The sequence below is a fragment of the Stigmatopora nigra genome, chromosome 18 (genome assembly GCF_051989575.1).
Source record: "Stigmatopora nigra isolate UIUO_SnigA chromosome 18, RoL_Snig_1.1, whole genome shotgun sequence".
Taxonomy (NCBI): Eukaryota; Metazoa; Chordata; class Actinopteri; order Syngnathiformes; family Syngnathidae; genus Stigmatopora; species Stigmatopora nigra.
In genome coordinates this window covers 8,677,663-8,704,903 of record NC_135525.1, presented here as the reverse complement: position 1 = coordinate 8,704,903, position 27,241 = coordinate 8,677,663, and the positions used below count along the sequence as shown (strand labels likewise).

The 27,241-nt window shown below is 42.0% G+C and overlaps 5 protein-coding genes and 1 non-coding gene across 9 annotated transcripts; 2 read left to right on the top strand and 4 right to left on the bottom strand.

Annotated features, from left to right (window-relative positions):
* Positions 1 to 1,489: 1,489 nt before the first annotated feature.
* Positions 1,490 to 6,746, bottom strand: acsl5 (acyl-CoA synthetase long chain family member 5). The gene is made up of 22 exons (XM_077738695.1): positions 6,598 to 6,746; positions 6,087 to 6,138; positions 5,245 to 5,428; positions 5,064 to 5,175; positions 4,744 to 4,808; positions 4,574 to 4,675; positions 4,401 to 4,500; positions 3,994 to 4,172; positions 3,886 to 3,918; positions 3,713 to 3,764; positions 3,569 to 3,642; positions 3,402 to 3,479; positions 3,078 to 3,212; positions 2,871 to 3,005; positions 2,704 to 2,799; positions 2,561 to 2,633; positions 2,412 to 2,500; positions 2,230 to 2,346; positions 2,014 to 2,157; positions 1,841 to 1,942; positions 1,702 to 1,773; positions 1,490 to 1,639 (listed from the first exon to the last, which is right to left on the bottom strand). Exons 3-22 carry the CDS (start codon positions 5,398 to 5,400, stop codon positions 1,508 to 1,510), a joined length of 2,046 nt encoding a protein of 681 aa, XP_077594821.1. The 5' UTR covers positions 5,401 to 5,428; positions 6,087 to 6,138; positions 6,598 to 6,746; the 3' UTR covers positions 1,490 to 1,507.
* Positions 6,747 to 7,376: 630 nt separating this feature from the next.
* gucy2g (guanylate cyclase 2g) lies at positions 7,377 to 12,881 on the top strand. The gene is made up of 22 exons (XM_077739557.1): positions 7,377 to 7,736; positions 7,818 to 8,166; positions 8,257 to 8,381; positions 8,611 to 8,793; positions 8,849 to 8,993; positions 9,063 to 9,198; positions 9,422 to 9,525; positions 9,619 to 9,785; positions 9,851 to 9,991; positions 10,050 to 10,133; positions 10,213 to 10,317; positions 10,378 to 10,449; positions 10,519 to 10,687; positions 10,810 to 10,965; positions 11,038 to 11,212; positions 11,302 to 11,442; positions 11,503 to 11,695; positions 11,751 to 11,925; positions 11,985 to 12,083; positions 12,192 to 12,283; positions 12,356 to 12,469; positions 12,547 to 12,881. The coding sequence occupies exons 1-22, from the start codon at positions 7,377 to 7,379 to the stop codon at positions 12,628 to 12,630; spliced, it is 3,369 nt and encodes a 1,122-aa protein (XP_077595683.1). The 3' UTR covers positions 12,631 to 12,881.
* On the bottom strand, positions 9,023 to 15,532 carry tectb (tectorin beta). 3 transcript variants are annotated; one of them, XM_077738696.1, is made up of 16 exons: positions 15,335 to 15,359; positions 14,961 to 14,987; positions 14,707 to 14,897; positions 13,997 to 14,148; positions 13,865 to 13,937; positions 13,607 to 13,794; positions 13,229 to 13,391; positions 13,071 to 13,149; positions 12,957 to 12,989; positions 12,347 to 12,874; positions 11,726 to 12,253; positions 11,357 to 11,658; positions 11,077 to 11,137; positions 10,764 to 10,959; positions 10,510 to 10,675; positions 9,023 to 9,127 (listed from the first exon to the last, which is right to left on the bottom strand). In XM_077738696.1, the coding sequence occupies exons 3-10, from the start codon at positions 14,887 to 14,889 to the stop codon at positions 12,810 to 12,812; spliced, it is 936 nt and encodes a 311-aa protein (XP_077594822.1). In that variant the 5' UTR covers positions 14,890 to 14,897; positions 14,961 to 14,987; positions 15,335 to 15,359; the 3' UTR covers positions 9,023 to 9,127; positions 10,510 to 10,675; positions 10,764 to 10,959; positions 11,077 to 11,137; positions 11,357 to 11,658; positions 11,726 to 12,253; positions 12,347 to 12,809. The 3 variants fall into 3 exon arrangements, with proteins under 3 accessions (XP_077594822.1, XP_077594824.1, XP_077594823.1); XM_077738698.1 differs by lacking the exon at positions 14,961 to 14,987 and having other exon boundaries at positions 15,225 to 15,532; XM_077738697.1 differs by lacking the exons at positions 9,023 to 9,127; positions 10,510 to 10,675; positions 10,764 to 10,959; positions 11,077 to 11,137; positions 11,357 to 11,658 and having other exon boundaries at positions 12,215 to 12,874.
* A 157-nt stretch (positions 15,533 to 15,689) lies between these two features.
* On the bottom strand, positions 15,690 to 26,557 carry LOC144211547 (dickkopf-related protein 3-like). Of its 2 annotated transcripts, XM_077738900.1 has the most exons (6): positions 26,501 to 26,557; positions 19,942 to 20,092; positions 17,149 to 17,488; positions 16,895 to 17,069; positions 16,420 to 16,621; positions 15,690 to 16,119 (listed from the first exon to the last, which is right to left on the bottom strand). In XM_077738900.1, the coding sequence occupies exons 3-6, from the start codon at positions 17,299 to 17,301 to the stop codon at positions 16,059 to 16,061; spliced, it is 591 nt and encodes a 196-aa protein (XP_077595026.1). In that variant the 5' UTR covers positions 17,302 to 17,488; positions 19,942 to 20,092; positions 26,501 to 26,557; the 3' UTR covers positions 15,690 to 16,058. The 2 variants fall into 2 exon arrangements, with proteins under 2 accessions (XP_077595026.1, XP_077595027.1); XM_077738901.1 differs by lacking the exon at positions 15,690 to 16,119 and having other exon boundaries at positions 16,416 to 16,621.
* On the top strand, positions 21,052 to 26,812 carry plxdc1 (plexin domain containing 1). Its single transcript, XM_077738899.1, has 13 exons — positions 21,052 to 21,386; positions 23,539 to 23,678; positions 24,263 to 24,406; positions 24,480 to 24,549; positions 24,673 to 24,795; positions 24,861 to 24,979; positions 25,047 to 25,146; positions 25,226 to 25,321; positions 25,380 to 25,461; positions 25,530 to 25,590; positions 25,651 to 25,771; positions 26,121 to 26,269; positions 26,342 to 26,812. The coding sequence occupies exons 1-13, from the start codon at positions 21,317 to 21,319 to the stop codon at positions 26,465 to 26,467; spliced, it is 1,401 nt and encodes a 466-aa protein (XP_077595025.1). The 5' UTR covers positions 21,052 to 21,316; the 3' UTR covers positions 26,468 to 26,812.
* Positions 26,813 to 26,953: 141 nt separating this feature from the next.
* Positions 26,954 to 27,025, bottom strand: trnac-gca (transfer RNA cysteine (anticodon GCA)). Its single transcript has one exon. It is a non-coding gene; the product is annotated as a tRNA-Cys (tRNA).
* Positions 27,026 to 27,241: the final 216 nt, after the last annotated feature.

Genomic DNA, 27,241 nt, shown 5'->3' with positions numbered 1-27,241 from the left:
AACATTGTTTGGTAGATGATTGTCCAAATGAATTCAGTCAAAGGAAAAGATGAAGCTTAAATGCATACTGGTATTGTCACAAGAAACAAGGTTAATGGGACTGTTAGTGTGTGAATAAATGACATAAAAGACAATGGACATTGACTCCATTAAACAAGATGTGGACACATTTAAACAGAATGTTATGCAATAGCAGTGATGATTAACCAGGACTATCATAAGCCTTGCTAATAGTATGAAATTAGCCACTCCACATCAATAAAGAGCTTTTAAATTAAACTCCATGACCTAATATGATTCCTACAAATATTATTTCACCTTATTTTTGCAAAATTTCTACCCACAGGAGCCATGATGCAAACTTTTTGGAAACATGTTGTCCATGTGTTTGGTTAATGAATTGATAGAAACATAATCATCATCATGCATTCATCTTCCACCACAGCAGCCAAAACAATATTTCAAAAATGCAATCATTGTAATAATAATAAAAGATCAGGGTGGATTGTCGTCTTCTTACCTGCAAACGGCGTCCACTTGTAGCTGGAGAAGCCATTTTTTGCCTGCCGGGTGTTTTCACTTGACGGATGAATCCAATGCCAAATCCAGTTTAATCCAAAAACAATGCACACCAGCAGGAAAGGGGAAACAAGGGAAGATAGTCCGTCCAAAGAAACGCGCTCGTGGAAATGCGCTCGTGGAGATGCTGGGCGCGTGTGGGTCCCACGCCGGACGCAGTTGCAACGACGCCCCCCACGCGACACGCTCAAGTGTGCGTGCGTATGCACGTTCGTGCGTTTGCAGGGAGGAGTAGTATAGTATATCGCCACCCACTCGGGTCACATGGAACTGTGCACATGTGGCGTGTGACGTCAACAGCACAGGCAATGTTGATGAGCAATGACATATCCTATGAGAAATCAAAAATATGTTATACAAAGAGAACAATATCTTAAAAACAGCATCGACTCACACTGTATAATTACTTGTGGTATTGGACTATGCCAATACTAAAGGGGTTGCATGCTTTAAAACTATATGGAAAAGTAAAATTGTATTTAAAAACTAAATTCTTGCATATTCACATCCTTGTAATTGTCATCATGGGTTGGTCAAACACTGTTTATGTAATTGGTGGTCAGTGACATTAAAGTATACATGAAATCTTTATATTATATACACAACTTTAAAATGCATTCTATAATGTTTTTATGTTTGTACAATAGTATTGATTAAATAATATTAAACTCACATTACTTCTGGATTTCTACAGTGCAGTTTTGAAATTACAGTGTTGACATCCATCTTTCCATGTGTTTAGAAGCATTTTTACTACTTGTTATATGGTAGTAGTTTCTTTTTAGTTCTGATGGGATAGTGCTGCAACATACTACCACAGGGCGGCAGTGCATGTTTAGTACTTGAAGTGAAGCAAAGCCATAACTGTGAAGTAAATGGTTTCTTTTGCTATAAAATGAGATTTCATAAATGTTTTTGCAAGTGGAGTTTATTGCATGTAAAGTTGATCTATTTGCACATGGAAGAACGACTTTAGCTCAGCCCTCTTGGCCTTCAGCGTGGGGGTCAAGAGGCCATTCTCAATGCTGAATTGCTCTGGGTGGAGATGCACATCCTTGACCTGCACAGACAAGACATTTAAGCACTAGAATGGAAATAGCATTGATTTACATCTGCAGCTACCTGCTCAAAAGACTTGAGTCCTGCCTCTTTTCCTAGACGGATCATGTCTGAGAGAACAGCGTTTTTAATTTCCTGTCAAAAAATTAAAACATCAAGTTTCTATACTAGAATACATGCATCATAACCACACAAGTATTGCCTTGTTTTTGCAGAGGTCTTCAAGGGAGCCCTGGATTCCAAGGTTCTTGGCTAAACCCGGCAAGACATCTGGGTCGGGGACCACAACTGCAACCAGGAAGGCCTGCAAAAGGAATAAACTTCAGTCTTTCTAAAAATTTGACAGTTTTTGATGTACATTTCCATCAGTTTCACCTGCAGACTGTCTCCATGCACAAATACTTGTACCACAGGTGCACTGCGCACATAGACATTTTCAATCTTCTCTGGTGCAATGTATTCACCCTGAGCCAGCTTAAAGATGTTCTTCTTACGGTCAATGATTTTCAGAACACCACTCTAAACAAAAAGGGAATCTTTACAAAATCATTTTACACAATGTAAATACACAAAAAGTCTTAATGTCCTTACTGGTAGCCATTTTCCAATGTCTCCAGTATGGAGCCAACCATCTTTATCCAAAGTCTCAGCTGTCTTCTCTGGATCTTTCAAATAACCCTTGAACACATTAGTTCCCTTGATACACACCTGCAAGAAGCCAAAAAAAGATTTCCAAAACCTCTCCGATATGTCCTTAAAACTAATTTACAAACCTCTCCTTCGCCATTGGATGAAAAATAATTCATCTCTTCCACATCCACTAGTTTCACCACATTGCAAGGCAGAGGAACACCAACATGTCCTGATAAAAAACATTTTCAAGCCTTCCATTTTTTTTGCACATTCTGTAAATTGGCCATACCTGAAGTGGCATCGCCTGGCATGGTGAACGTGCAGCCAGCCGTGCATTCAGTCTGGCCATAGGCCTCGAAGATCTACCAAAACAGTACAATCAGCAGTCCTCATTGACCCCGATTCACTTGATTGTTTGTCATTGAACTCTACCTGGCAACCAAGTGTGGCCCTGAGAAAGTCCAGCACTGAAGGAGATATTGGCGCCGCCCCCGTCACCATCACACGCACTTGACCACCCAGAGATTCCTAATTTGATTCCCTTTATCAGTTAAGGATCATAGTTCGCTCCTCCCTATTACCTTAAGACAGATACATACCTGCACTTTGTGGAAAATGAGCTTATCCCAAATGCTGTTTTTTCGGACGATGCCGTCGTGGACCTCGGCCGTTTTCCGCTGCACTGCAAAGTTGAGCAACCATTTTTTGAAAGTTGTCGTTGCGCCACTTTGTACCTGGGCAAAAAGTATAGTGATTTAAAAACCACTGCATTTAAGTCAGCCGTCTCATGACAATGCAGCACTTACTTTGTCGTAGACCCGGTTGAGAAGTCGTGGAACCACAGGGAAGATTGTGGGCTTCAGATTCTTCATGTCATCTGGCAACAGTCTGATATCACCCTGGAAGAATCCAACTCGAGCACCGACACCGTACATGACAGTCTACAGGGAAAATTAGTAGTAAGACTAAAGAACTCAGCTAAAGCCAGGTGAAGTCTCACTAAAACCAAGTTTTCATTCTGAAAAGAATCCAGTCAAAAAATATTCAATACTAATGACTCCCATAGATCCAAAACTATTGAAATGTGCAATAAAAAATTTTATGGAAATATGAAAGATGCATCAACTTACCTGCACAACCCTTTCAAACATGTGCGCCAGCGGCAGAAACGAAATACTGACATCTTCAGTATTTGGAACAATGGCCGTCTATAGAGACACAGATGACTGTGGTTCACATTGTGATTGAAAACATTTAAATTTGGCATTTGTCCACCCCAAGGAGATTTAAAAAGTACCTCAAATGACTTGAGGACACCAGCAGCATCAGCAACAACATTCTCATGAGTAAGCATTGCACCCTTGGGATTTCCTATAATAGCAATAAAACAATTATCACTAAACCTTAAAAATAAAACCCAAGAAATAGAATTTGAGTTCACCTGTGGTTCCACTTGTGAAACAGACAATGCTGAGGTCCTCTGGTTTTGGGGGCTGTGGCAATAAGATAACTCAATCAAAAGACAGTAAAGCACTAAACTATATTTAATCCTGAACTGTGAAAAATGTTCATTTTGCTTTCTATATTTATGAAAAACTTTGAAAAGTTAGTTACCACTGGTTTCTGAAGGTCACTTTTCCCTGCAGCCTATAGAGTACAAAAGGGAAATCTGATCCAACCACATCATAAAAAGAATGTTATTACTCCAGAAAGTTTTCATACCTCCACATCTTGCATAGACAAAACATCAACACCACATTTGGCTCCTCGCTCCACCAAGTCCGATTCAAACGGATCCATGACGACAATGGTCTTAAGAGCGGGGGTCTGGCCTTTCTCACGGTTCTCCAGCAGAAGCTCAACCTTTTTCTGATTGTCGCATAGTACTGTGGAGATGTCGGCTAAAATGCAGGAAGTACAAGAAGAGACATTTATGAAATAAACAGAAATAAAAGCCATTGCCTTGACATAAACATGTCAAGAAGTTTGATCATCAGGATTTGCATTTAGGCAATGAACGTGATTTAAGGCTTTTCATGCATTCTTAGAATGTTTAGTTTGTTTTTTTACTCTGACACAACTAGACTCCATAGCAGTATAATCAGCAGTACTACATCATGGCCAATTACCTTGGTCAATAATGAACACTAACGCTTCGGGACCCAGGGTGTCGTACAGTGGGACCGCCACCATGGAGTAGGTGTAACAAGCCTGTTCGCCAATAATCCACTAGCAAAAAAAATAAAATTAGACCTCTCATGGGAGTCGCTTCTAAATGCCACTCTGTATTATGGTGACTTACCTCCGGTCTGTTCTGAGCAAAGATGCCAATGAATGTGTCAGGGCAAGGTTTCAAACCCCTCAGAAGGAGTCCAGAGCCCAAGTGCTCTGCTCTGTCAGATACCTGCAAATCAGGAGAGGTTTAAAAATGGTTCACATTGATTTAAAAACTCCATTGGTGTGGTTTTATACCTGCTTGTACCTAAGCCACTGGTACGCTCTTCCAGTTTTCCTGAAGCCCAAACACGGCCCATTACCTAAATAGAAAATTTCACATTTCACTATGCCACAGCATAAATTTATTAATATAGTTAATATGTACTATTAGTGTATATTCTTCTTGTATATTCCAGATTTTCCATCACAATTGCTGGGATAAAAATGTGTTCTTTCTCTGGCCAAGACACTCCACCCACAAAAATCATAATCCCAAAATAAAGATGGTCAAACAGACTAATAGGATAAAAAGTGTTCAGGATTTTTAGGTTATGTGAATAATACTCAAAGTTCACCCGAGACTTTCAGGCCCCTCTGGAACACTTCGTAGAGGGTTTTTGCGTCAACATAGTGATAAGCAACCAGGTTGTTGTTGTCCTTGAGTAAAGCCACCTTCCTGGCTCCATCCTAAGAAGAGAATATAAAACATAATAATAATTAAAAGAGAAATCTCATGGTGAAAACTGTAGATCGCACCTTAATGCCAAGGGTTTGGCATTTGAGGTCGGCTGGCGATCGCAAGGGGGCGGGTCTGGTGTTGAGGTAGAAGAGGGTAGCAGCCGCCAAGGCGAACAGCGAAATGATGGCCGGTGTTGACAGTGGCGTGAAGAGCAGCTGGAAGAGGAACTCCATGGTGGACCAACTCCACACTTGGGAGTTTCTTAAAAGAAAGAAAAAAAATGGGCCAGGTCAGGTTGTGGAACCTTGACTCAGTGAATTGGGGGTCAAAGTCACATCTTGCACAATAAGCCGAAATGAATCATAAGATAGTCGCACTTGGTAATAAAAGCAGTTTTCTTTCATCTGAAGGACCGGAATATAAGTGGGGGAATATGAGACAACCAGATTTCAGGTTAAGGGTCAGGACCACAGACAAGTTGGTCTTTAAACCATATCAGATTTAAACCAAGAGTCAAAAACCCTAAATTTAGCATTTCATTCCATATATCAAGTTATTTCAAGGCATTTTATTTTGTCTCTAGCCAATTTGCTGCAGTTACATTCCAAACATTTTCCACCAATGGAAAACTTTAAAGAGCTCCATGATGACGCCTTAAAATTTAATTAACCACCAACAGAAGTAACAATTTTCTCTCTTTAAGGACCAAATTATACAACTGGCATTTCTTTTACAGATTTTCAACCACAAACCCAATAAAACATGAATATCGTACAGTACTAATCAGGCATGGACAGCAAACAAAATGATTACCAAATTGAGGCAATCTATCACTATGCAAAAGCAAAAATAGTCTTGGGGAGACTCTGGTGGGACACAACTAACAGGTAGAAGTAACCAAAGAAAACAATATTCTTACCGGTTGCTGATTTGAACACGAAACGGAACCTCTTCTCAGCTTCGTCTTCAATCTACAAGACGAACAAGAACACAATGTGGTCATAAAAGGCTCTCCTAAACAACCTTTAAACTTTGACCGTATGATAAAACGGCACGAGCAGCACCATTTTATTGACTGAATTGTGTTCAACAACCCATAAAAAGAGAAAACACCCAATATTTATCAATCACATACACCAGTGAGTACTTTCACAGCAATATTACCTCACCAGTTTCCATTGACGGCATTGGTTGCAGATCCATTTTGACACAATTAACAAACCAAGTCAAAATAGATTGCATGACCAATACTGCCAATGGCACTGATATGTGAATATTCAAAGCCAGATCTCCTACTTATAATTGGACACTTATAGTTGACACATCGGCAATTGCAAATGCACTGAACACACAAATGTCAATTGCCAAACAAATTTCTAGACATTTTTAAGCCAGTACAAGTCAAACAGCATGTCCAATCTGAAGTCTACCTGGAGGGACGAACAGCAATGTTTGGGACAACTGCAGAAGAGCTGAGTGACGATCCCAAGTGAATTTGTGGTGTGGCATCCGCCATTAATGTCCTGCCCATGCAGACTCACCTGTGCTCATTAACACTTCTGAGTGAATCCAGGTGTTCATGTCAGCGTGGGCGTATTTTATTTATTAAAAATGTTAAAGGTTGATAAAAAAATAATAGCATATGAGGATATTTTACGAGTTTTTAAAGTCAACAAAAGCCATTGAACTTTGAGGCATGTATTCATCAACTGAGGAGATAATTAACCTTTGGAATTTGTTGATAAAATCTCATCAAGATCATATTTTCATCTTTTTTACTCACAGTGTGCAATATGCATTCATATACGTATCTTGTGGGTTTATATTATTTGGGTAACATTTATGGGATTTCAATTGGGATTGATCACATGAGATTAACTGTGATAAATCGCTTTGCCAGTCAATCTAATAATGATATGAAATGTCATATTTAGCACCCTTTTATTTGTAACGTACCAACTTTTAAAAAATATGAATGAAAAATTACTCATTGGGAAGGATGAGTTAACTCTACTTAACTTGTATATCTGAGAATAAAACTTTTTATCTTGTCTGTACCCAAAATAATAAAGATAAATATGAATGCATATCAACATTGGAGCAGAATCTTCTCCAATTTTTTAGCCCCTCCTGTCCAACATCTTCGTTGGGTAGGCGTGTCCTACTACTTAAGCGATGTGACATCCATTACTTGCTTGTGAAGAACAAAATGAACAGCTCCACCTCCAGCATCGTCCTTGTCTACTACCTGATGGTCGCCCTGAGTACCGTCAAAACCGACGACAACAAGAGTGCTGGTACAAACCATGCCAGCTCCAAGCTTCTGATTGGCTTCCAGGCTCCATGGAATACATCCTTCCCCTTTAGTGCCCAACGTCTGGGTTCCGCCATCCAGATCGCCATCGACAAAGTCAACACAAACCCTTCTTTTCTGGGAAACTTCTCATTGGGTTTTGTCTACAAGGACACAGCCTGCAGTCCTAAAATGTCCTTGGGGGGCTTTATTCAGCAGGTGTGGAGGGACAATGTGTCGGCTGTCTTTGGACCGGCGTGTCCAGAAGAAGCGGAGGTCAGCTTCACTTCATGACTGACAAAAGCATCCAATTTTTAACCCTATACATTATTCAGCCTATTTTTTATTTGAGTTTAGGTGACAGGGCTAATAGCCTCCACATGGAGCGTCCCAATGTTCGGCTTCGTAGGCCAATCGTCCAAAATGGACAACACCGACGTGTACGACTCGTACATCAACGTAGTGCCGCCACTCAAGAGGAGCTCGGAGGTACTGGTGAAGACCTTGGAGTTTTTCGGCTGGACGCATGTAGCCATGATTGGTGGTGGCCTAGACTCCAACACGTGGGACAAAGTGGACGCGCTGTGGAAAACAGTGGAGACGTCGCTGAGGTCAAAGTTCAAGCTGACGGCCGCTGTCAAGTTTGACACCAGCGATCAGCGTTTGGTTTACCGTAATGTCAAGTATATTGCTAGTGTGGCTAGAGGTGAGTGGACGCAAATGTCTTGCACTTTCATTTAAGAATCTTTTAGACTCTGATTCCCAATCACCCCATTATGTATTATGTGGGGTGTAGTGATTGTGGTCTTGACCAACAAGGATGACACAATGATGCTGCTGCTTGAGGCCGAGCGCCAGGGACTGATGGGAGGTGATTACGTTTTCTTCCTGGTGCAACATTTTGAGGTCAGTGGAGGCTTGGTGAGTAAAAACCTATCGAGAAACAGCACATCAGGTTGGTAACTCATTCTCAGCCATGGATTACAATTGGGAAGCATTACAGTGAATAATCCCATGACAAAAAATATTGAATATTGTTCAAGTGACCAGGGATGCTGAATTTGCGGATCGCCAAGTCGGAGTTTCTTGCTGGACAAAAAAATGATTGTGAAAATGTGAAAATTCCTCTTTTTTGTTTTCCACTGAGTAGGACAACGTGTGGAAATACTCCATGGACGGTCAAATAAACCGTGCAGCCCTCCGAGCCTTCGACATGACATTCATCATTGGCCAGAAGTCATATGACGGCTACGAGTACTACGACTTCTTCGATCAGGTGTTCCAGCGACTCCGAGGACCTCCATTTCACAGCAACCTGACATCTGAGAGAGAAGTAAGGAACATATGATCTGGAATATACCAAGGAATATGGATGTCATTGATTTTAGGTGAGCACCTACTCCACCTATCTGCACGACGCCGTTTTGCTCTACGCCATGGCCTTGAAGGAGATCTTGAAAGACGGTAAAGACCCTCATGATGGACGGCAGGTTCTGCAGAAACTGAAGAACAAGAATAGCATTCGCTTCTACGGTAAGCGAGTAGTTACACCTTCTTTCAAACCTTTCAACCACAATTTGACAAATGTGGATTCTCTCACAGGAGCTTCTGGTTTAGTCCACTTTGATGAGGATGGGGAGAGAAATCTAGACTATTCCATTTACGACCTGCAATACACAGTGGAAGATGCAACGTTTGTGCCAGTCCTGCATTTTGACAGCCATAGTAAAAGCATACGGTAAGATGTAACATGCTTTTTAAAATTTCAGGGAACAGATACACCTTTAACAGAATTATAAGCTAAACAAAAATAAGAATAAGAAAAATCCATAAGAAAAAAATGCTGCAAAAAGTCTAAACTTTCATCAAAATGTTGAGGGGAAAAATACTTTTGAAGAAAACTAAATATATTCTTGAAAGTCTGGGTACAATGCCAAGTTGCCAAAATGGAATGATTTCAGGCCAACGCCTATGTTTGCCGCCGTGACGTGGCCCAAAGGAAGACCGCCATCTGACAACCCTGAGTGTGGCTTCAATAACGAACTGTGCGAATGGTTGAGAAACGGTACGTTCAACTATGTTTTGGACATTCAGGTTTCCACAAAAGAGAGCTTGCTTAAATGTGCTTATTAAAAAAATAATGTTACTTATGTGTCAGATATCGCACTGCTGTCTCTCCTGATCACAATCCCCATTATCGGTGTTTTGGCCGTGCTGGGCATCGGCGTCCTGCTGTTGCAGAAGTTTCGCCTCCAGACCAGCTTGGAGGACTCGCGCTGGTGGCTCATCGACTACAGCGACATTAACGTCATCAAAGAGGCTCCGGTATAACCCTTTGCAGTACTGTAGCGCGTCTTGTGTGCCGTTTGGTACGTATGGTTTCCAATCAGGGAGTCCGAAGCATGTCACTGAGTATGGCCAGGAGTCTAAGCGACAGTGGAGGCTCGCAGTCCACCTTGTCCACCAAAAGTTCCGGCTTCAGGGACAGGATGGGCAAAGAGCCCTTCTACGCCACCTTAGGCCTCTACCAGGTAAATACAGCATTATTATAACTGTCATTGCTTTCTCCTGATTGGCAATTGGACTCAGGGAAATTACGTGGCCATCAAGTACATCAAGAAGGACGTTCGGGAAAAGCTCCAGAAGGCATCCATTCTCAGCGAGTTCAGTATGGTAATGTTTTTTGTCTAAGATTTTGGTATCGTGTTGTTATTGGCTTGTTAACAAATGGCGTTTATCTCCACCAATACAGATGAAGGAGATGAAACATGACAATCTGGTGCATTTCTTTGGTGCATGTGTGGAGCCGCCCAATGTCTGTCTCGTCACTCAGTACTGCAGAAAGGGAAGCCTGAGGGTCAGTATGGCATCCTAGGTTGATAAAACTACAATTGAAGTAGTAATATTGTTGTTGTAGGATGTTTTGAAGGCTTCTACTGTGGAGCTGGATGGGATGTTTAAGCTTTCCTTTGCTTATGACATCGTAAACGTAAGTGTCATGTTTCAGCGTCTGCCTTGAGAGCCCAACACCAAATGAGATGTGTGTTACCTCTGGTAGGGAATGGGCTTCATCCACAAGAGCAGCCTTAAGTTCCACGGCAACCTGAAGACCAGCACCTGCATGGTGGACACCCGGTTGCAGGTCAAACTCTCCGGTTTTGGATTGTGGGAGTTCAAATATGGTGGTAGAGGCAACCGTGGTCTGACAGGAACTCCTAAATATGAAAGTTAGTATGTTATGAGGCTTTCATGAGAGGAACAGAGTTATAATACGTGACGAGACAATGACTGACTTCTTCTCACCATTTAAGAAGACACTAATACTGTCATGTGATGTGTGACATTGCAGCCTTGTTCTGGACAGCCCCCGAGCTTTTGAGACAAGTCGACTCCACAGTCAACGGGACCCAAAAAGGCGACGTCTACAGCTTTGCCATCATCCTGTGGGAGCTCATGTACAATTCCAAAAGTGGGCCGTACTATGATGCAAACCTGGAGCCTAAAGGTTGGCGCAAAAAAAAAATGTCAACCCTTTTCAGGCAAGAAGTCAATTATAAGCAACAATTTGATTCTGCAGAGATCATTACGAGGCTGCAGGGGCCCTTCCATGGCGAACCTTTGAGACCCGCCTTGTCCGATCTGTGTGATGACAACATCAACACGCTGCTCCGGGTGTGCTGGAATGAAAACCCAGATCATAGACCACCATTTAGGACCATTTTGAGACAGCTTAAGGAAACCAGCCCAGAAAGGTCCCACTATTGTAGTTATTTTTGCCATTTTTGGCAATATTACAGATCAATTGAGTATATTTTAAGAATATTCCTTCCTTATACTAAAGCCATGCAAACATTCTGGACAACATGGTGGAGAAGCTGGAAAAATATGCCAATCACCTTGAGGAAGTGGTGGGGGAGAGAACCAATCAGCTGCTTGCCGAGAAGACCCGTGCCGACAAGCTCCTCTCCAGCATGTTGCCGAGGTAACCGGGTTCGAACGCCCACCTGGTGGGTCTTGTCGACGTCGGGGCTTCGTCTCGCAGGTACATTGCGGACCAGTTGATGGAGGGGAAGTCGGTGGAGCCTCGCAGCTACGAGGTGGTGAGCATCTTCTTCTCCGACATCGTGGGCTTCACCTCAATGTGCGCGGTCAGCTCGGCCATGGAGGTCGTCGTGTTCCTCAACGACCTCTACAGCCTCTTTGATGACATCATCAGGATGTATGATGTATACAAGGTATGTAAAAAAAGCGGCGAAGCAACGGACCGCTATGGACGTTGGCGGCTTCCAGGTGGAGACCATTGGTGATGCCTACATGGTTGCCAGCGGCTTGCCCATCACCAACGGCCAACAGCACGCCGTGGAGATCGCCACCATGGCCTTGCACTTCCTGAGCGCCATCCAGCGCTTCCGGATTCGCCACAGGCCCGCTGAGAGTTTGGCCATCCGCATCGGCGTCCACTCGGGTGGGAGAGAATGCAAAAAGAGATGAAGTAAAAAAAGCATGAAGGTGATTTCTTGGCAGGTCCAGTGGTTGCTGGTGTGGTTGGAAGCACGATGCCTCGCTACTGTTTGTTTGGGGACACGGTCAACATGGCGTCTCGTATGGAGAGCAACAGTTTACGTAAGATTCCTGAAATACTGTTACAAGGATAGGAAAAATATCTTTTTGACTACCAAAACAAAAAACAATATGGTACTTCCCTAATGAGATTTTTGGCTCTTTTGTTAGCCTTGAAGATTCACATCTCTCAGCGTACTGCTGACATTCTCACCCAAGTGGGATCATTTGAGCTGGAGGAGAGGGGAGAAATTGAAATGAAGGTTATTTTAACATTGTATTCTACCAACATTCTATTCTACCATTTGTTTTAACTTTCTTTTTACCTGTGCCAGGGTAAAGGCAATCAGAAGACCTACTGGCTATTGAGCAAACAAGGTTTCAAGCCAACATCACTTGCCTTTCATGGCATTGCACAAGCAGACACAAACCTCCAGCTGGCAGCAGAGGTACACAGAGGACTCATCCACATTTTTTTCTTCCTGATGCTTTCTTTATCTTTGCCTCTTTTTTTGTGCTTGTGAAGAAAACAGGAGATCTCAGAGCTATGGACAAAAAGGCCAAGAATCCCACTAGCGAGGAACCAGCCTTGCCTTTAGTTCACATTTAGTTATAACTATTGTCAGATTATAGTATGGAATTATTTTTTTTATTGATGCTTTTTAAGTAGACATCAATCTAGATAAAAATGATTATAATCCAGATGAGGGACAATATCGGAAATAGGGGAAAATGTTTTCTGTAGATTTCTAGCTATACGTGCAGTATGTGTGGAAGTTTGTTGACTGATTAGTTGTGTAAGCAAAAAAAGCATGTGTTGATAAGGATGAGCAGCAGGAGAGGTAGTGATGCTCCTGTGACAATAAATACAAGACAAAAAGCATTATTAAATGAAAACATTCAATCACACCACTCCAATAAAATCCTGGTTTTTACCTCTGACATTGCCATTAATGGTGGATCCATTAACTGCAAAGACATAACATTTGACATTTTAGATCATGGTTTCATTTTACTGTACTTTTTTAAAAAGCGCTATTCTGTCTATACCTTTAATATGAAATTCCGCAGTGAGGATGCCACCATGTGGATCCACCTTGGGTGCCATTCTTCTGGATGGACAAGGACTCTTCACAGCAACATTCCAGGTTAAGAACAGCTTTTTATTTATTTTTAATTTTTCTAAAAGAGACGTTGTTGCTACTCACCGGTTGGCAGATGAGCCGCTCGCCATCACACACTTGGACCTCGCAATGAAGCCAGACGGTGGACGCCTTCTCCACCCCGCGGAAGCGGAATGAGTTGAACTTGAAAGTGGATCGGCTGTCTTTGGCGTTCTCGAAAATATTTACGGTGCCGTCGCTCGGGCAGCTGGAATAGCCCGGTTAAAACATGGATGCCTGTCATCTCATCTCATTTTCAGCACCACTTTATCCTCACTAGGGTCGCCCATGGATGCATGCAGCTGAATAAAAAAGGCCATTGTAGCCCGCAAACTAGGCCTTCTAGAAGGACCCCCAGTTCCGCCCCTGGTGCAGTTGCTTGTTGCTAGGTAGAATTTGTAGGGCAAAAAAACATTTCTATACCTGTTGATGATTAAACTCCACCTTCTCCTGTCTGTGGAGTGAGGTGTGGGCGTGGCCCAGCAGTTCTCGATGACCACTCGGAAGCGTCCGCTCAGCCCTTTGGCCTCCACGCCGACGAAAACCTCCGATCCGATTTCCGAGGTCTCAATAACGTATGGTGCCTCTTTGGCGTACAGGAACTTTGCATTCTAGGAATAGCATACCATATATGTCATATTTTTGAACGGTCTGGAATTTACCTGGCGTGGTAGAAGGCACCGTGAAGACGCTCATGGACAGCTGAGACATAAAGGAGCCCAAAGTTCCGTTGCTGACGTAGACGGTGGCCACCCTGGGAAAAGGAGAGTTGTTTTTTATTTTTAGGAATGTCCTCAGAATGTATTTACTGACCTTTGGCTGAAGACGGCATTGTTGACCAGGTAGGTGGCGCGGTACATGCAGCTGAAGGTGTAGTTGACCGGCTGGTTTCTCAATGTCAGCTGGGTATCGTTGGACACCACCGAGTTGAAGAAGACGTAGCGAGGGTCTTTTCCGGGTATGTACTGCCAAGGTTAGGACCACACAGTTAAATCACCTGTCAACTTCATCTTTGCTCCTATATTCCAAATAAAAATTATAGCAGTAGTATAGCAACATTTTGAAAAAAATATTTTAAAAAAATGGAAGAACTATGTTGGCCACCTAACAATCCTAACCATCCGATCATATACATAACCCATATTTCCAAAAAGTCAACCCCAAACACTTTACCATAATTAAAGTGTTTGTTTTCCAGTACTACAATATGTACGTGGGCGAGAGGGTGCGTCATGGAATGTTAAAGGGGGAGAGTGAGGGTTTGAGAACAGTTATGTTGCTTCTAGGTTTTCTATGTTTGCCTGTTTCTGGCAGATCAAAGTAGGTCAAGCAGCAGCAAGACCCCCATCCTCCCCATGATGTGTAACGAAGGCTGCACTGAGCTGATTTTGGCCACCGACTCAAAAGTCGCGCTGGCGTCACGCGGCGACGGTGAGAAGAACTCAAAACTTCAAGACTTTGTGCAAAGTAAAGTAGAATACTGTTGGAAACAATATCTTGCACGGTAGCTAATCTTAACTCACCTCAGATTGGGTACCGCAGTACGAGTGGTTCTTGGGTGTCAGGTCTGGGATGATGAAGCGGTAGTAACCGGAGCTATGGACACCCGTGGAGCACACGCCGCCTAGAGAGAGCTGTTCCATCTCCCAGCCGTATGGACACTCAGGCACGTTGGCAATAATGGCGTTGGGAAAGCAGGACACCATCACGTAATCTGGAATGTCAGACAAAGCTGTTACGGCTGCTCCATCAATATTTTTTTGGCCATATGGCTCACCAACAACTGTTGGGGATTAACCACTTCCTGAAAAAAACTCATACAGACATAGACATGGATATTATTATGGGTTTCTCATGCATGAATTTGTAATACTGACATTTGATTGGCAATAATAGTACTAGAAATATCTGACAATGGTTATTTTGCATGCAAAGTAACAATGGAAACATTACAAGCTCATTGCCAAGGTGAAAAAAATAGCAATTAATTTCTCTTTTGGAAATGAAATGCTAACAAACTATAAGCACAATCTGTATTTACCTGCTTTCTGTGGAACACAACTCCACACCGCAGGAATCACCACAAGAAGCAAAGCGATGGTCATGATTCCATTCGGGATATATTTAGTTTTTCTATATAAGAGTCTTCACCTGTCTGCTGTCAGAGGACTCTCATATCTTATCCCCCAGCAAGCATTTTATGCTTGTTTGCGGGTGGAGGTGGTCCATTTCCCACCCGAGAGCTTCCATTGTGGGCCTACTGACAAAAAGGCCTTGTGTGCTGCTTAGACATTCACTTTCAAATGACCATCATCTCTCGGGACCCCTTTTGTAGGGATGGTCCTAATGGACGAAACTTCTTTAACAAGAAAACTTGAAAAATAACAAACTAAACAAATAAAAACGTAACTGCCAACTACAGCTAAATAGCAAATCCTGAGAAACCAACTAACAGTTCCACCAAAAAAAATGGAATCATGTTACTGACGGTATGACTGACAAATTAATCAACCAGCCAATTGGTATAACAACTCCAACTATGTTAAGTGAGAGAATCGGATTCCGGGCAACTGGAGACGACACCGCGGTGGCGCCTCGGTGCCAAAAGAGGCTGATTAACATCTGAAAAAGACGTGCTGATAACATCTAACGAGTGCTCGCATTACAGCCTTATTTACGAAAAGGACTAAAGTGGGGCTTATTAGGGAATACCTTGATTTTTTTTTTATTGCATTTTTGGAGTACAGCAGACAACAGGTCACTGTAGTGCTTCTAGTCAAAAAAACAATAAGAAAGTGTAAGGGAAAAAAAAAACTTTTATATACACAATCCTGTACAATGGGGTTAATAAATAGAATTTGTAATGAGCTTGGTTTTAGTGTTTGGGGACTTGGCATGTCCAGCTTGGGCGCTCCGTCTGGTAAATAAAATCCCTCCTGGAAGACAAACAAGTAGAAGTCAGGGTGTGTCATGATGGGAATATTCCAGTAGGAACAATAAATCTATCTACATACATACTTACAAAAAATATAGAGAAAACATCTGAAGTGAAGGGGAATTTTTTTAAATCATTTTTTTACCACGGTTCTTAAGTTTTCAAAACAAATTACATGGTGTTATATATCCAGTTCAATTTGACATGAAGGGTTCATTCACCTTTAACAGTAACATCATTTAAAACAATATATTGCTGTATTGTATAGTATGATAGGAGATGCAGTTGTTGCAGTACTTACTCTCTTCTATGCGGGCCGGCGTTTTCCCGACAGAGAAGCCCCTCGTCGCATGGGCAGATCTGGTTGATGCTGAATGCAAGCCCGCCATCAGGGACATAACAGTCGTCGCCGTGTATCAGCCGGCGCTTGCACACCCGCTCGCCGTGGTGTCGGGCGCAGCACATGGACGCCCCGCAGTCCCGTTCCACCTTGCAACGGGCTCCTAGAATGATGGATTGGAATTCAAATTTATTGCAAAGTTGCATTTTAATTCAGTCATGTATTATACCTAACATAATCATGTAATTTAAATATGTCTTTAGAGTGGCTTTGTTTGTGAAGTGTTCATTTTGGGTATGCCCATTTTTTATATTTTGGGTACCAGCCTCACTTATAATTTTGATAAAATGTGTTCTTTTAAAAAAACCTTTTTTCATTTATAAAAGGTCATATAAAAATGGGAATAAATGCTTAGAGATATTAGTTTTTTATTCACCTTCTTGTCCATTGGGAATACTGCGGTGGCACTTCCCAAACATGCAACTAAGACCCCGCACGCACTGGGCATCCCGGCGGCAATAGTGCCCCTCCCCACGGAGGGGCACGCACAAGCCAAAGTGGCGGTCGCAGGAGAAACCTCGGCCGCAGGCCCTGTCGTGCTCGCAAGCCGCCTGTGGACAAAAAGATGCGAATTTGAAGACATTTTCATCCAAAATAACATTGAATTCTTACAAGTGTATCAAGTATTACCGTGGTGGCTCTGACAGGAGGCGCCACGTCACGCAGCGCCAAGGCCCCATCTTTAGGCGGACTATGTGGCATATTGAGCATCCATGCCCAAATGTGAGCCTCGGCCCATGTAAAGCACAAACACAGGGTCGCCATCCACACGCTGGACAACATGTCCGCCAAAATTGAACCAGGTCAAGATGAGACCAGACGACTTTTACGACTTGTGGTCTGTCTTTTCGACGGCGTCGGTTAGAGTTGATTAAAATCCAAACGTCAGCGAGTGACAGTGACCGGGCTCCTCTTGTGCTTTTATAAAGGCTTCAGCTGGACACCCCCACTGGCACCCCCTCCTGCTGGGCTGTTTGTCCGAGTAGCGAGGGAGGAGGAGACAATTAGTTGTTAATGGATTAGGTAAAATGCAGAGACACCGCCCAATACCCCCGAGAGAGGAACAGCACCGTCGATGTTGGCCTCCTGACACAAACAAATAAAAACGTCGTGCTGGACCCCCAAAAAACTCCAGCGAACCCCCACCCTTAGACCACATGCCGAGAGCAATTTGCTGGAGTGCACCCTGCAGACGACCCCATGATCTCATTAAATGTAATTACCATCAGCTATTAGTTCTCAGGGGGGGAGAGCGAGAGGGGAGTTCGTTGGGGGCGCAAGTGGGCCTGAGAAAACTTTGCTGATTCATTTTTCTTGGCAAATTAAATAACTGTTAGGATTGCACAATTGTAAATTGTTGATGTTTTACTTTGCTGAAGAAAAATGGAGCTAAGCCACATGTTTGGTGTCCTATAAAAGCCTTGGTAATGGTTAGAATGGTTTGTTTACAAATACGTTGTCTCATTTAGGCAATTAAACTAGGGTGGAATTTACAAAACTCATTATTGTCAGTAAATGCAGTAAATGGGGGTTTGAAATTCAATTTATTGGGGTTTGTTGGAAAGACTGGGTGATTTTGGGTTGTGATAAGGTTTAACCAAAAAAGGCACTAACATTGACCAAACTATTAGTAAAAAAAACTAACGATTATCATTATTTTGAGCTAGTTTTTTGGTGAAAACAAACAACAAAATTCCAAACAAAATTCCCATATCAAAATACATGTGGGCCACATTTTATTTTATATATTTGTTATTCCTTGTTTTCTTAACTAACCGACAGCCTGACCAACTAAGCCAAAATTTAGAAATCTATTGCAACTTTTGCAAATTAAATGAGTCTTTTAATAATCAATGCACTTGTTTTTAGAATTACTTACATTTATTAAAACATTTAAATAAAATTGCATAGTTATTATTCTATTATTCTTTTGTGGTTTACATGCAAAACTGCAATTGGTGTTAAAAACAATAGGAATTACTTTAATGTGTGTCAGAAATGGCGAAATGACCATGAATTTATGGTTTATTGGCGATGTTCTCATTATACGGGTTGGGTCATTAAACCAATTTGCCTGCAAAGTGTTGATTGATTAGCATTGAGTACTTTCCCTAAGCCGATTTCATTTCCATATCGTTGGCGGCAGACAGATGTGATCGCTATCCCGTTCCGTCGACTTAAATCCTTTATCAAAACATGCTAACAGACTAATGACGTAATTGGCGCTCAATTAGGAGACACAATGGCTCTGGCTGAGTCCATTAACAACATGTAAATATCGCAGCATCATCCGAAAAGTACCGATTCTTGCGTATTCTAAAAAGAGAAACAAATAACGCAAAAGTTTAGCAGGTGCTTTTGCAGGCAGGCATAACAACAACAATGGCTCCATCTTATTATCACGCTCCCTTAAGCACTGAATTCTTGGTGTCCATTCGTAGTGACGCCAAGATGGCCCCCGTTTCTATTTGTTTAGCCGGGAGATAAGTGTCTCCACATAGTGTTGAACATGCTCCCCCAGTGTTTGTGACTCTGCTAATGACCTCCCTAATGAACGCACTCCATTCTCGCAATCAACATGGCAGCGAGGCGACGCAATTGGGAGGGAGTTAGGGGAAAAAAAAAACTTTCGGGGCAGGGTGATCTTTGCCCATTGTAATGGACCTTGACCCCCTGCAGGGTAGTATGAATACTAACCATTACGGGGCAAAGCAGGGGGGTGAGAGAAGTTTTGCCCCCACTTATCCGCCTTGTGAATCAAAACAATGCACATTTGGACATGGTTCTGCTGTTTAGAGTAAAAGCGCAATTGTTTTTGGCCTACAATTATGACCTCTTACATACTAATTAAAGGGCAGAAGAAATTTTAAGACTTATATAGATTCATATCTATTGAAATTGTATAATAGAATTAATTTAGGTACTGGGTTGTTTCTGTATAGTTGAAATAAATGGCGAAATTGAAGGTAAGGATTGCAGCAAAGGGAGATGAGATTGGAAAACAGTAGCAGAGACTCGTTGTTTTTATCAAGTGATGAGTTGGAATAGGAAATTGGGTCAGTTCAAATAGTCAGGAGAATCCGACACTGAAGCATATTAATTACAATAGTGATTGGAAAAATATTAACTTCTCTTGAAAATATTAAAACTTTTTACTAGTGCACTTTTGGGCAATACAAGCCTTGTTGTTTTGCTTCCATTCTCCTTATTAACAACTCTTCATTGACATCCATGATTCTCTTCAGATGAGTCATTAAAAAAAAGAAGCTCAAGATGTCTGCAGAGTAAACATAATAAATTGGTTTTGTCAATTTTCCATCAGTACCTTCGTTTTGACGAATGTGAAAAACCACATGACATGTATGCAGAAAATATTAAAGGTAAGCCTTGACATTAGCGTTAGAGATCTTTGATGTAACTAACCTGTGTCTTATTTAAGCTTGACATGTGGTAGCTGTCTTTGGTCTCCGTCAATTTCATCTTCTTGATAGCCTGTTTCCAATTGGGACAAAGGCGAGTGTGACTCCCGCCGTAATGGGAAACAGCCCCGCGTCTTTCCCAAGTGCCAAGAACGCTGCAAAGGAGACAGTGAGAAGGCAAAGTTGCCGTTATGCAGTAAGTCCATCACAAATCAACAAAACGTCCATCAAAACTATGACAACTGTCAAAGTCAACGGAAATCCCCAGACATTGTTTTCCCATGAAATCGCTATTGGATGACATTTGCAGTAAGGCACCAAAATGACATATTTAATATTGCATGATCCAGAGTCTTATTGACCACATCAAAAAAAAATTACTGGAAATTACCATTAACCATATTGATTATTCCCACGAGGGTGCTGGAGCCTATCTCTGCCAACAATGGGTACCAGACAGGGAACACCCTGAATGGGTAGCCATCCAATGGAAATTACTATCAGTGTATCATATTTACGAGTCCAGTATTTACAAAAGAAATGAAGTACATACCATTATAAACCAGTAAAGATGACATGTACACATTAAACTAAAATGAACTGAATATTGCCAGAAGATGACTAACATATTGTCTTGTAGACGAGCTAAAATGTTTAAAAATGAACCAAGTCCAAGAGTTTTAAGGGAGAAAATTAATGAATTTAGAGGGATTTATGGTCAAGAATGTATTTTGCTACTTGTTTGTTTCCTTTCAATGTTTTATATGAGCTTTAATTTCTTAATGCTGTTCAATATCCACCATGCAATAAAATAATCTGTGACTGGAAAAAAAGTGCTCACTTGCCTAATTCTATTACTTTCACATTACAGTAATTGGCCTCCACTATCATCTTTAATGCGTTACGGTTAACAGGTGGTCTCCATCACAGTCCATGTGGTGTTTTGGCTTCAGAAAAACATGTTTACTTCCAAAATGTCTTCCCGTTTGTTTTGCTTCACACAAGAGGGGGCGGGGGGAATGATACCCCTCCAAAATTTCTCTTGAATTGGCTCACTTCTCTCTGAATGAGAGAAGGAAAAAAGTATTTATCTTCTCGCAAAAAAAAAATCAAGTGAGAGAGTAAAGGGAGAGCTGTGAGGCAAGAGAGAGAGAGAGAAAAAGAGAGAGAGAAAGACGAATGATAGTCTCCTCACTGGAGCTGTTTTGTCAACTCTCCCGCTGTCATGGAGCCGCCATCCCAGATGTTCCCCTGAGGGACCGGAGAACCGAGCGGAGGCAACGAAAACCTTGGCCGGAGAACGTGAGCGTGTGGGACGGCAGCAGAGCCCATTGGAAGACTGTTGGAGCGAGCTGGGAGCGACGACCAGGCGGCCGGAGATGGAGCTCGGCGGGCTTCTCCTCGTCTGTCTCCTTCAGGCTCAGCTGGGGACCCTGTGGACTCGCCAAGGTAAGCCCTTCATCTGTTCCGATGTTGACCCCATTCCAGATTATTCTTTACAAGAGGACATGTTTTGAACAGATGGGATTCAAGTGAGAGACTGACAAAGAATCCACCTTTTTTTTTTCTTCCTTTGCTCAATAAAGCTTGGATTTATATAAAAGCCACTTAACCTTCACACTACACATCCGAACCCTGATCCAAAAAACCTTAAAACATAATACCAAAACCTCTTAAAATGGACTCTCTAACAATAAAACAACCCTCATTTCTAAATCTCTACTATCAAAACTGTATCCAAAAGCACTGAAATTAAATCTTCAAGTGATTTATTCAATTAAATACTGCATTTAAATTGAGCATCTACTCTGTTGTGTTTTTGACTACCTGACGGGAGTTTATGTATGTACAGTATATATTTCTGATCTCCTTAGAGATGCCTTATTTTTAGCCAGTCCCCGTTCTTCTACTGCTCCTCCTCCAACAAATCAGTGATGCTCTAATTTCTTTCATTGGCCTCCCTGGTGATCCCCCACCATCGACATCCCTACCAACCAAAAATGACACGCATTCAACCCCCTCTAGCGAGTCCTTTCCCAACAAACTACAAAACAACCCATGCCAGATCCATACAAGTGCAGTATTAGGTCACTACCCTTCTCCCTTGATGTCAACTTTAGAGCGTCCAAGCAAAGACAGACACATGTCCAATGCCAAAAATGTACAAATGACCTAAAAAAACGATTTCCAAATCTCACAGATCATTACTTCCATTTCCAGCAAGTTGTCCAGCCCAAATTATTACACCATAGTTCAATTAAAGCAATACTTTGCGATTTTTTTCACTTTACATGCACTTTTCCCTGTGGATCAGGAGCATTTTTACTTTTTGCGGAGGACATTTATACTGGAAGTTATGAAATGATTCATTCCGCAGCCTGAACGGTATGTTTAGATTGTATTTCGGCCTGAAGAGCTAGACATCTTTTAATATGAGAAAAATGGTATCCAGCGGGGAAATGTGTCAACGTAGAATAAACCAGTGGTGCACAATTCCCTGTTCTGGGTTGTTAAAAGCAACAAAAGCAGATAACTAAATCCTGATAAATCATTGTCCTCATTCTTCAATTTGAGAGCTTCCAAACAGCCTGTAAGAACATCAACTTTTCTCCCAGAAACTTGGCAAAGTCTATTCTTCCACATTTTAAAACACTTGCGGGGCTCTAAAATAAAGCTGAAGTGTAACTTATTCAATGTCAACAGCAAAAACTGATAAAATATTACACTTGAGATTTAAATGTAAACACATTTAAACTTTAAAATGCAATCATAAAACAATCTGTCTTTAGCCCTTAACCTTTCATACACTAATGTTTATTTTATCCTTACAGGCCACTCATCAAAGATCATTAATCATAAAAAAGATAAATAAATAAAAGGAATTTGGCCAGTCATCCGTTTCTGTTAATTTTAAAACGATTTCAGGCCTTAACCCATTGGCAGACTTTCACATTTGTAAAATTATTCATGATTATAAAAAAAGAATATTTAAGCTCTATAAAGGCTTAATGGTTTGTAATACATTGTAGTGAGTCCAATCCCTAAAAGGGTTTAAAACAGAGAAGAAAAATTGCTATAAACTGAAAAAGACTGAGAAATTGTAAAAATTTAGGTTCTTTTTCATCATTATTGCCATTTTCACACGGTAGCGAGCGGCCTCCGCATGTTTTCCAGGTTCCCCTAAGCCCGACCCAACTGTTGAACTTCACTTAGCCCCGTTTTTCAGCGGACGTCCGCCCCCGCGGCCCCGCAGGCAGTCGGACAAGCCTCAGAGTCAACATTACATCGTTAGGGCAGTGGGAGCTTGGACATTACAACGCTAGGATTTCCAAAAAACTTGTTGGCAAAAAGATCCAGTGTCCATATTTTCAAATTTATCACAGTCTTTTGCAAGAAAGTCTACTGGTGGCGCCTAATGTTATTAATGTAAAATGTAATCAAACTCTGGAAACATTTGCTCCTATAATAACTACCAAATTGATTCACAATCTTCACCATTACTCTGCTGAGTGAAAAACACAGCTTTTGGTTTATTTTATAAAGAAAAAGACTACAGGTTCCAGCTGAAATCCAAACTATCAAAAAGGTGATACTTTTACAGATAGAGGGACGCTTCCAGAGATGTCCACCTTATTGAGGACCAACCTGGAGCGATCAAGAGGCGCCCGCAGCGCGCCCGCGCCGCCGCAGGGGGGCCGACTGGACATCACCTTTCTACCTGACAACATGACCCACATTGTGGTAAGAAACCTTCACTAACCAAATCCGACAAGAACCTCCAAAGAGCGAGATATGCCATGTTTTAAATCCAACCTGCATTGTCCATACATACAATGCTACCTGTGTGCTTTTTGGCAATGATTTTTTTTTTCAAAGAGTCTTGCATCAAGAGTGTCAATACTTTTCCTCCCTTTGTTCCAAATGGAAAAAGAGAGCAGAGGTCTTGCCAGCTGACATGCGAACTATTAGCAATAACTCACTTGGACAAGGCTGACTTTTGGACAGCCAGCGGTCCATTTTGGGGAGGGGCCGATTTATGCTTGCAGCTGCAATGCCAACGAATGCCCCTCACCTAGGAAGGCCCCCTCTCCCCTCCAGGAAACGGCAATGCGGCGCCAAAAACTGGGTCGCTGCCTGTATGTGGAGCAAGGCTGCATTTAACTGCTCTACTTTTTATCACTCTCTGACACTTCTGACGCCGGAGCATATCAACAATCTGGAAAAAAAATGACTCCAAATACCCAAGCACCTTAAACATTGAGAATCAAAGTATCTGTACTTCACTCCTTCCAATCACTTTTATTGGGCTGCGCTTTGTCTTGCAGGAAGACTCCCAACGATACTACAGCTGGCAAAGTTTCGGGCCAGATGACGAACATACCCGAGGCTTGTGGGTGGACTTGAATTCGTTCCACAAGAGCCAAGTCCGAATCCACGGCATTCTGTCCAATGCGCACCGGCAGGCGGCGGTGGGTGACACACAAGTATATGTTAACACAACTAGCGGTATGGCACTCATGTGTATATTCTGCTTTCTTCCAGAGGGTGGCACTTTCCTTCGACTTCCCATTTTATGGACACTACTCGAGACAAATCACCATTGCGACTGGTGGTGAGTTTTGGCTATGCTCAGAGGACAGAGTTGTTTTGAAAGTGTGCTATACAGAAGCAATGTATCCACTAACCACTTTGGTTCAATTGGCAAATAATGAAAGGAGGATTTTTATGCCACAAGGTTTCATCTTCATGGGTGAGATAACCCACCGCATGCTGACTGCGACCCAGTATATCGCTCCACTCATGGCCAACTTTGACCCCAGTTTCTCCATGAACTCCACCGTGATGTATTCAGATAACGGTAAGTGCAGAAAACGAAGCATTTCAGCAGGAAGAATGAAAAATAGAGAATTCCGATGCGTCCAGGTTACATGTTTGTGGTCCAGTGGGACAAAGTACGGTTAAAGGACCGAGAATCCGAAGGATCTTTTACGTTCCAGACCATTCTACACAGAAACGGAACTGTGGTGTTTAATTACAAAGAGGTGAGTTTGTTTTTCCAACTCTCCCCAACTCTAGCATCCGGAAGAATGGCTTTTGTTTGTTGTTCAGATCCCACTCCTGGTGGAAAGGATAAACTCCACAGAGCATCCAGTAAAAGTGGGAATGTCCGATGCATTCATGGCAAACCTGCCATCTGCACAGGGTGAAAGTCAGTCATAGGCTTCTATTGCTGGACTTCAACTAAAAAATGTATACAGTAAAACACACAAATAATGTTTCCCGTAAAGATACAAAGCAGAGGACCATCTACGAGTATCACCGTGTTGAAATCAACACCAGCACGATCGTCAGCGGATCCGCATTCGAGCTCACCCCACTGCCCAGTAAGTATAAAACATGACATCCATTTGTCCAGCCCGTAAATCTACTTTTACTTTCCAGCTTGTCTTCAGCACACGTCCTGTGAACAATGTCTAGGCTCCAACTTGACAAGTGGATGCGGATGGTGCAACACCCTTCAAAGGTACAACCCGACAAGTCCCTCAAAGAAGGTGTCTGTCTCTCCTTACACTGCTTTTCATTGAATCTCAGGTGCTCAGATGGGATCGATCGCCTTCGACAAGAATGGCTGGATTACAATTGTCCTGAAGAGGTGAGACATTTAGAAATCTCCACTTTCTATGTCAATGCTCCTTACAATGTGGGTGTTCAGGCTAAAGGCACATGCGAAGAATACTACTCAGAGTCGCCTGAGGAATCAACGCTCTCATTTTCCTACTCGTCAACTGCTCCGACTTCCTCTTCAGCCAAGTTGCACAACATAATCACCAGCGGTGAGTTGACATCGGCGACTAATAAAAGGCAGGGACCACATGGCATCCTATTATCTATTCTTTGGAGCTCCTATAAATCATCTGTTTCCTCTTGACACTTATCCCACCCCCAAAAAAAAAAATCAGCATTCTGATATTACGAGAGTACTTTTCGTTCTAAATTGGCACCATTTTGTCCACTAATGTCCTCTGCTGTCCACCAAAATGGACATCTAGACAGTTATGAGCATGTCAATCTGAAATTATTAGCAATATTATTGGTAATCCTAACCAACTACATCTGAAAAAATAAAAACATATCTCCTCGCAATAAACCGGGTTTGACTGTAATGACACCCTTAAAACCCAGAACCTCCAGAGCACACCAGGATGACTGAGAATGTGGCCATTATTGGCGGTGTGGTGGGGGCCCTCGTCCTAGTGGTTGTATTGACCTTGCTGGCCGTGTACTACATCAGCACACACCCTACATTGGCTCCGCCATTCTACCTCATGCAGGTAAGAACGGCCCATAAAACATGTCACGAGGAGTTTTATTTTTATATTTTTGACCATAAACTTCTACTGCAGCGACGCAGTAACAACTACTGGCCCGCTATGAAGTTTCGTAACCAGGACTATCCGTCAGGCTATGGCGAAGTGGAGCTTGCGGGCCACGAGAAGGAAGGTTTCATTGAGGCCGAACAGTGTTGCTGAGGACAGGAAAGGAATAATGGAAAATGTACTCACCCAATGTTCGAGTCTTTGTCCATGTTTCCTTGAGGTCAAAGGTCAGATTTCGTGAGCTATGGAATGAGAAGGAGAAAATCCATCAAATCAAGAATAAATGTTATTGTATGTTACCTTCATTCTACAGTATTTAGTGTTATAGTACTTTACATCTGTCTTTTTAGTCTGATGTTTTGGATGGAAAGAAAGACTTTTTATGTTGTTATAGTACATAACACCAACGAGAAAACTAACTCAATAGGTAATTGTCATTCTTTCCTTGGTTTCATTTTCCAATTAAAATGTTTATTAAAAATTCTTCCAGAAAGTTTACAGCTGCTGTCCATTTCTAACAGATTATGTCAATTCCTTTCCATTAACACTTTTGGAAACCTGGCACCATAGATAGACAATCGGCCTGGAATATGTAATATTAAATGTTAAGCAGAAAAAAAATGAAAAATATTAAAAAAGAGGGGGCACCCGGATTTGAACCGGGGACCTCTTGATCTGCAGTCAAATGCTCTACCACTGAGCTATACCCCCATTGGCTACACTGCAGACTGCAATTGTGCGTCATAAACCAATGCATGAACAATCATGTTCAATATATATCATTTCATGATTAACTACAATTAACACAGAAGGTACACTTTCAATATCTGCATATATGGATTGTCCCGCCGCCCTCTAAGAAAAAGTATTGAAAAAAATAGAACGCGTATATTTAATTCCTCCACTTTCCAGAGAGTGTCGCCAAAA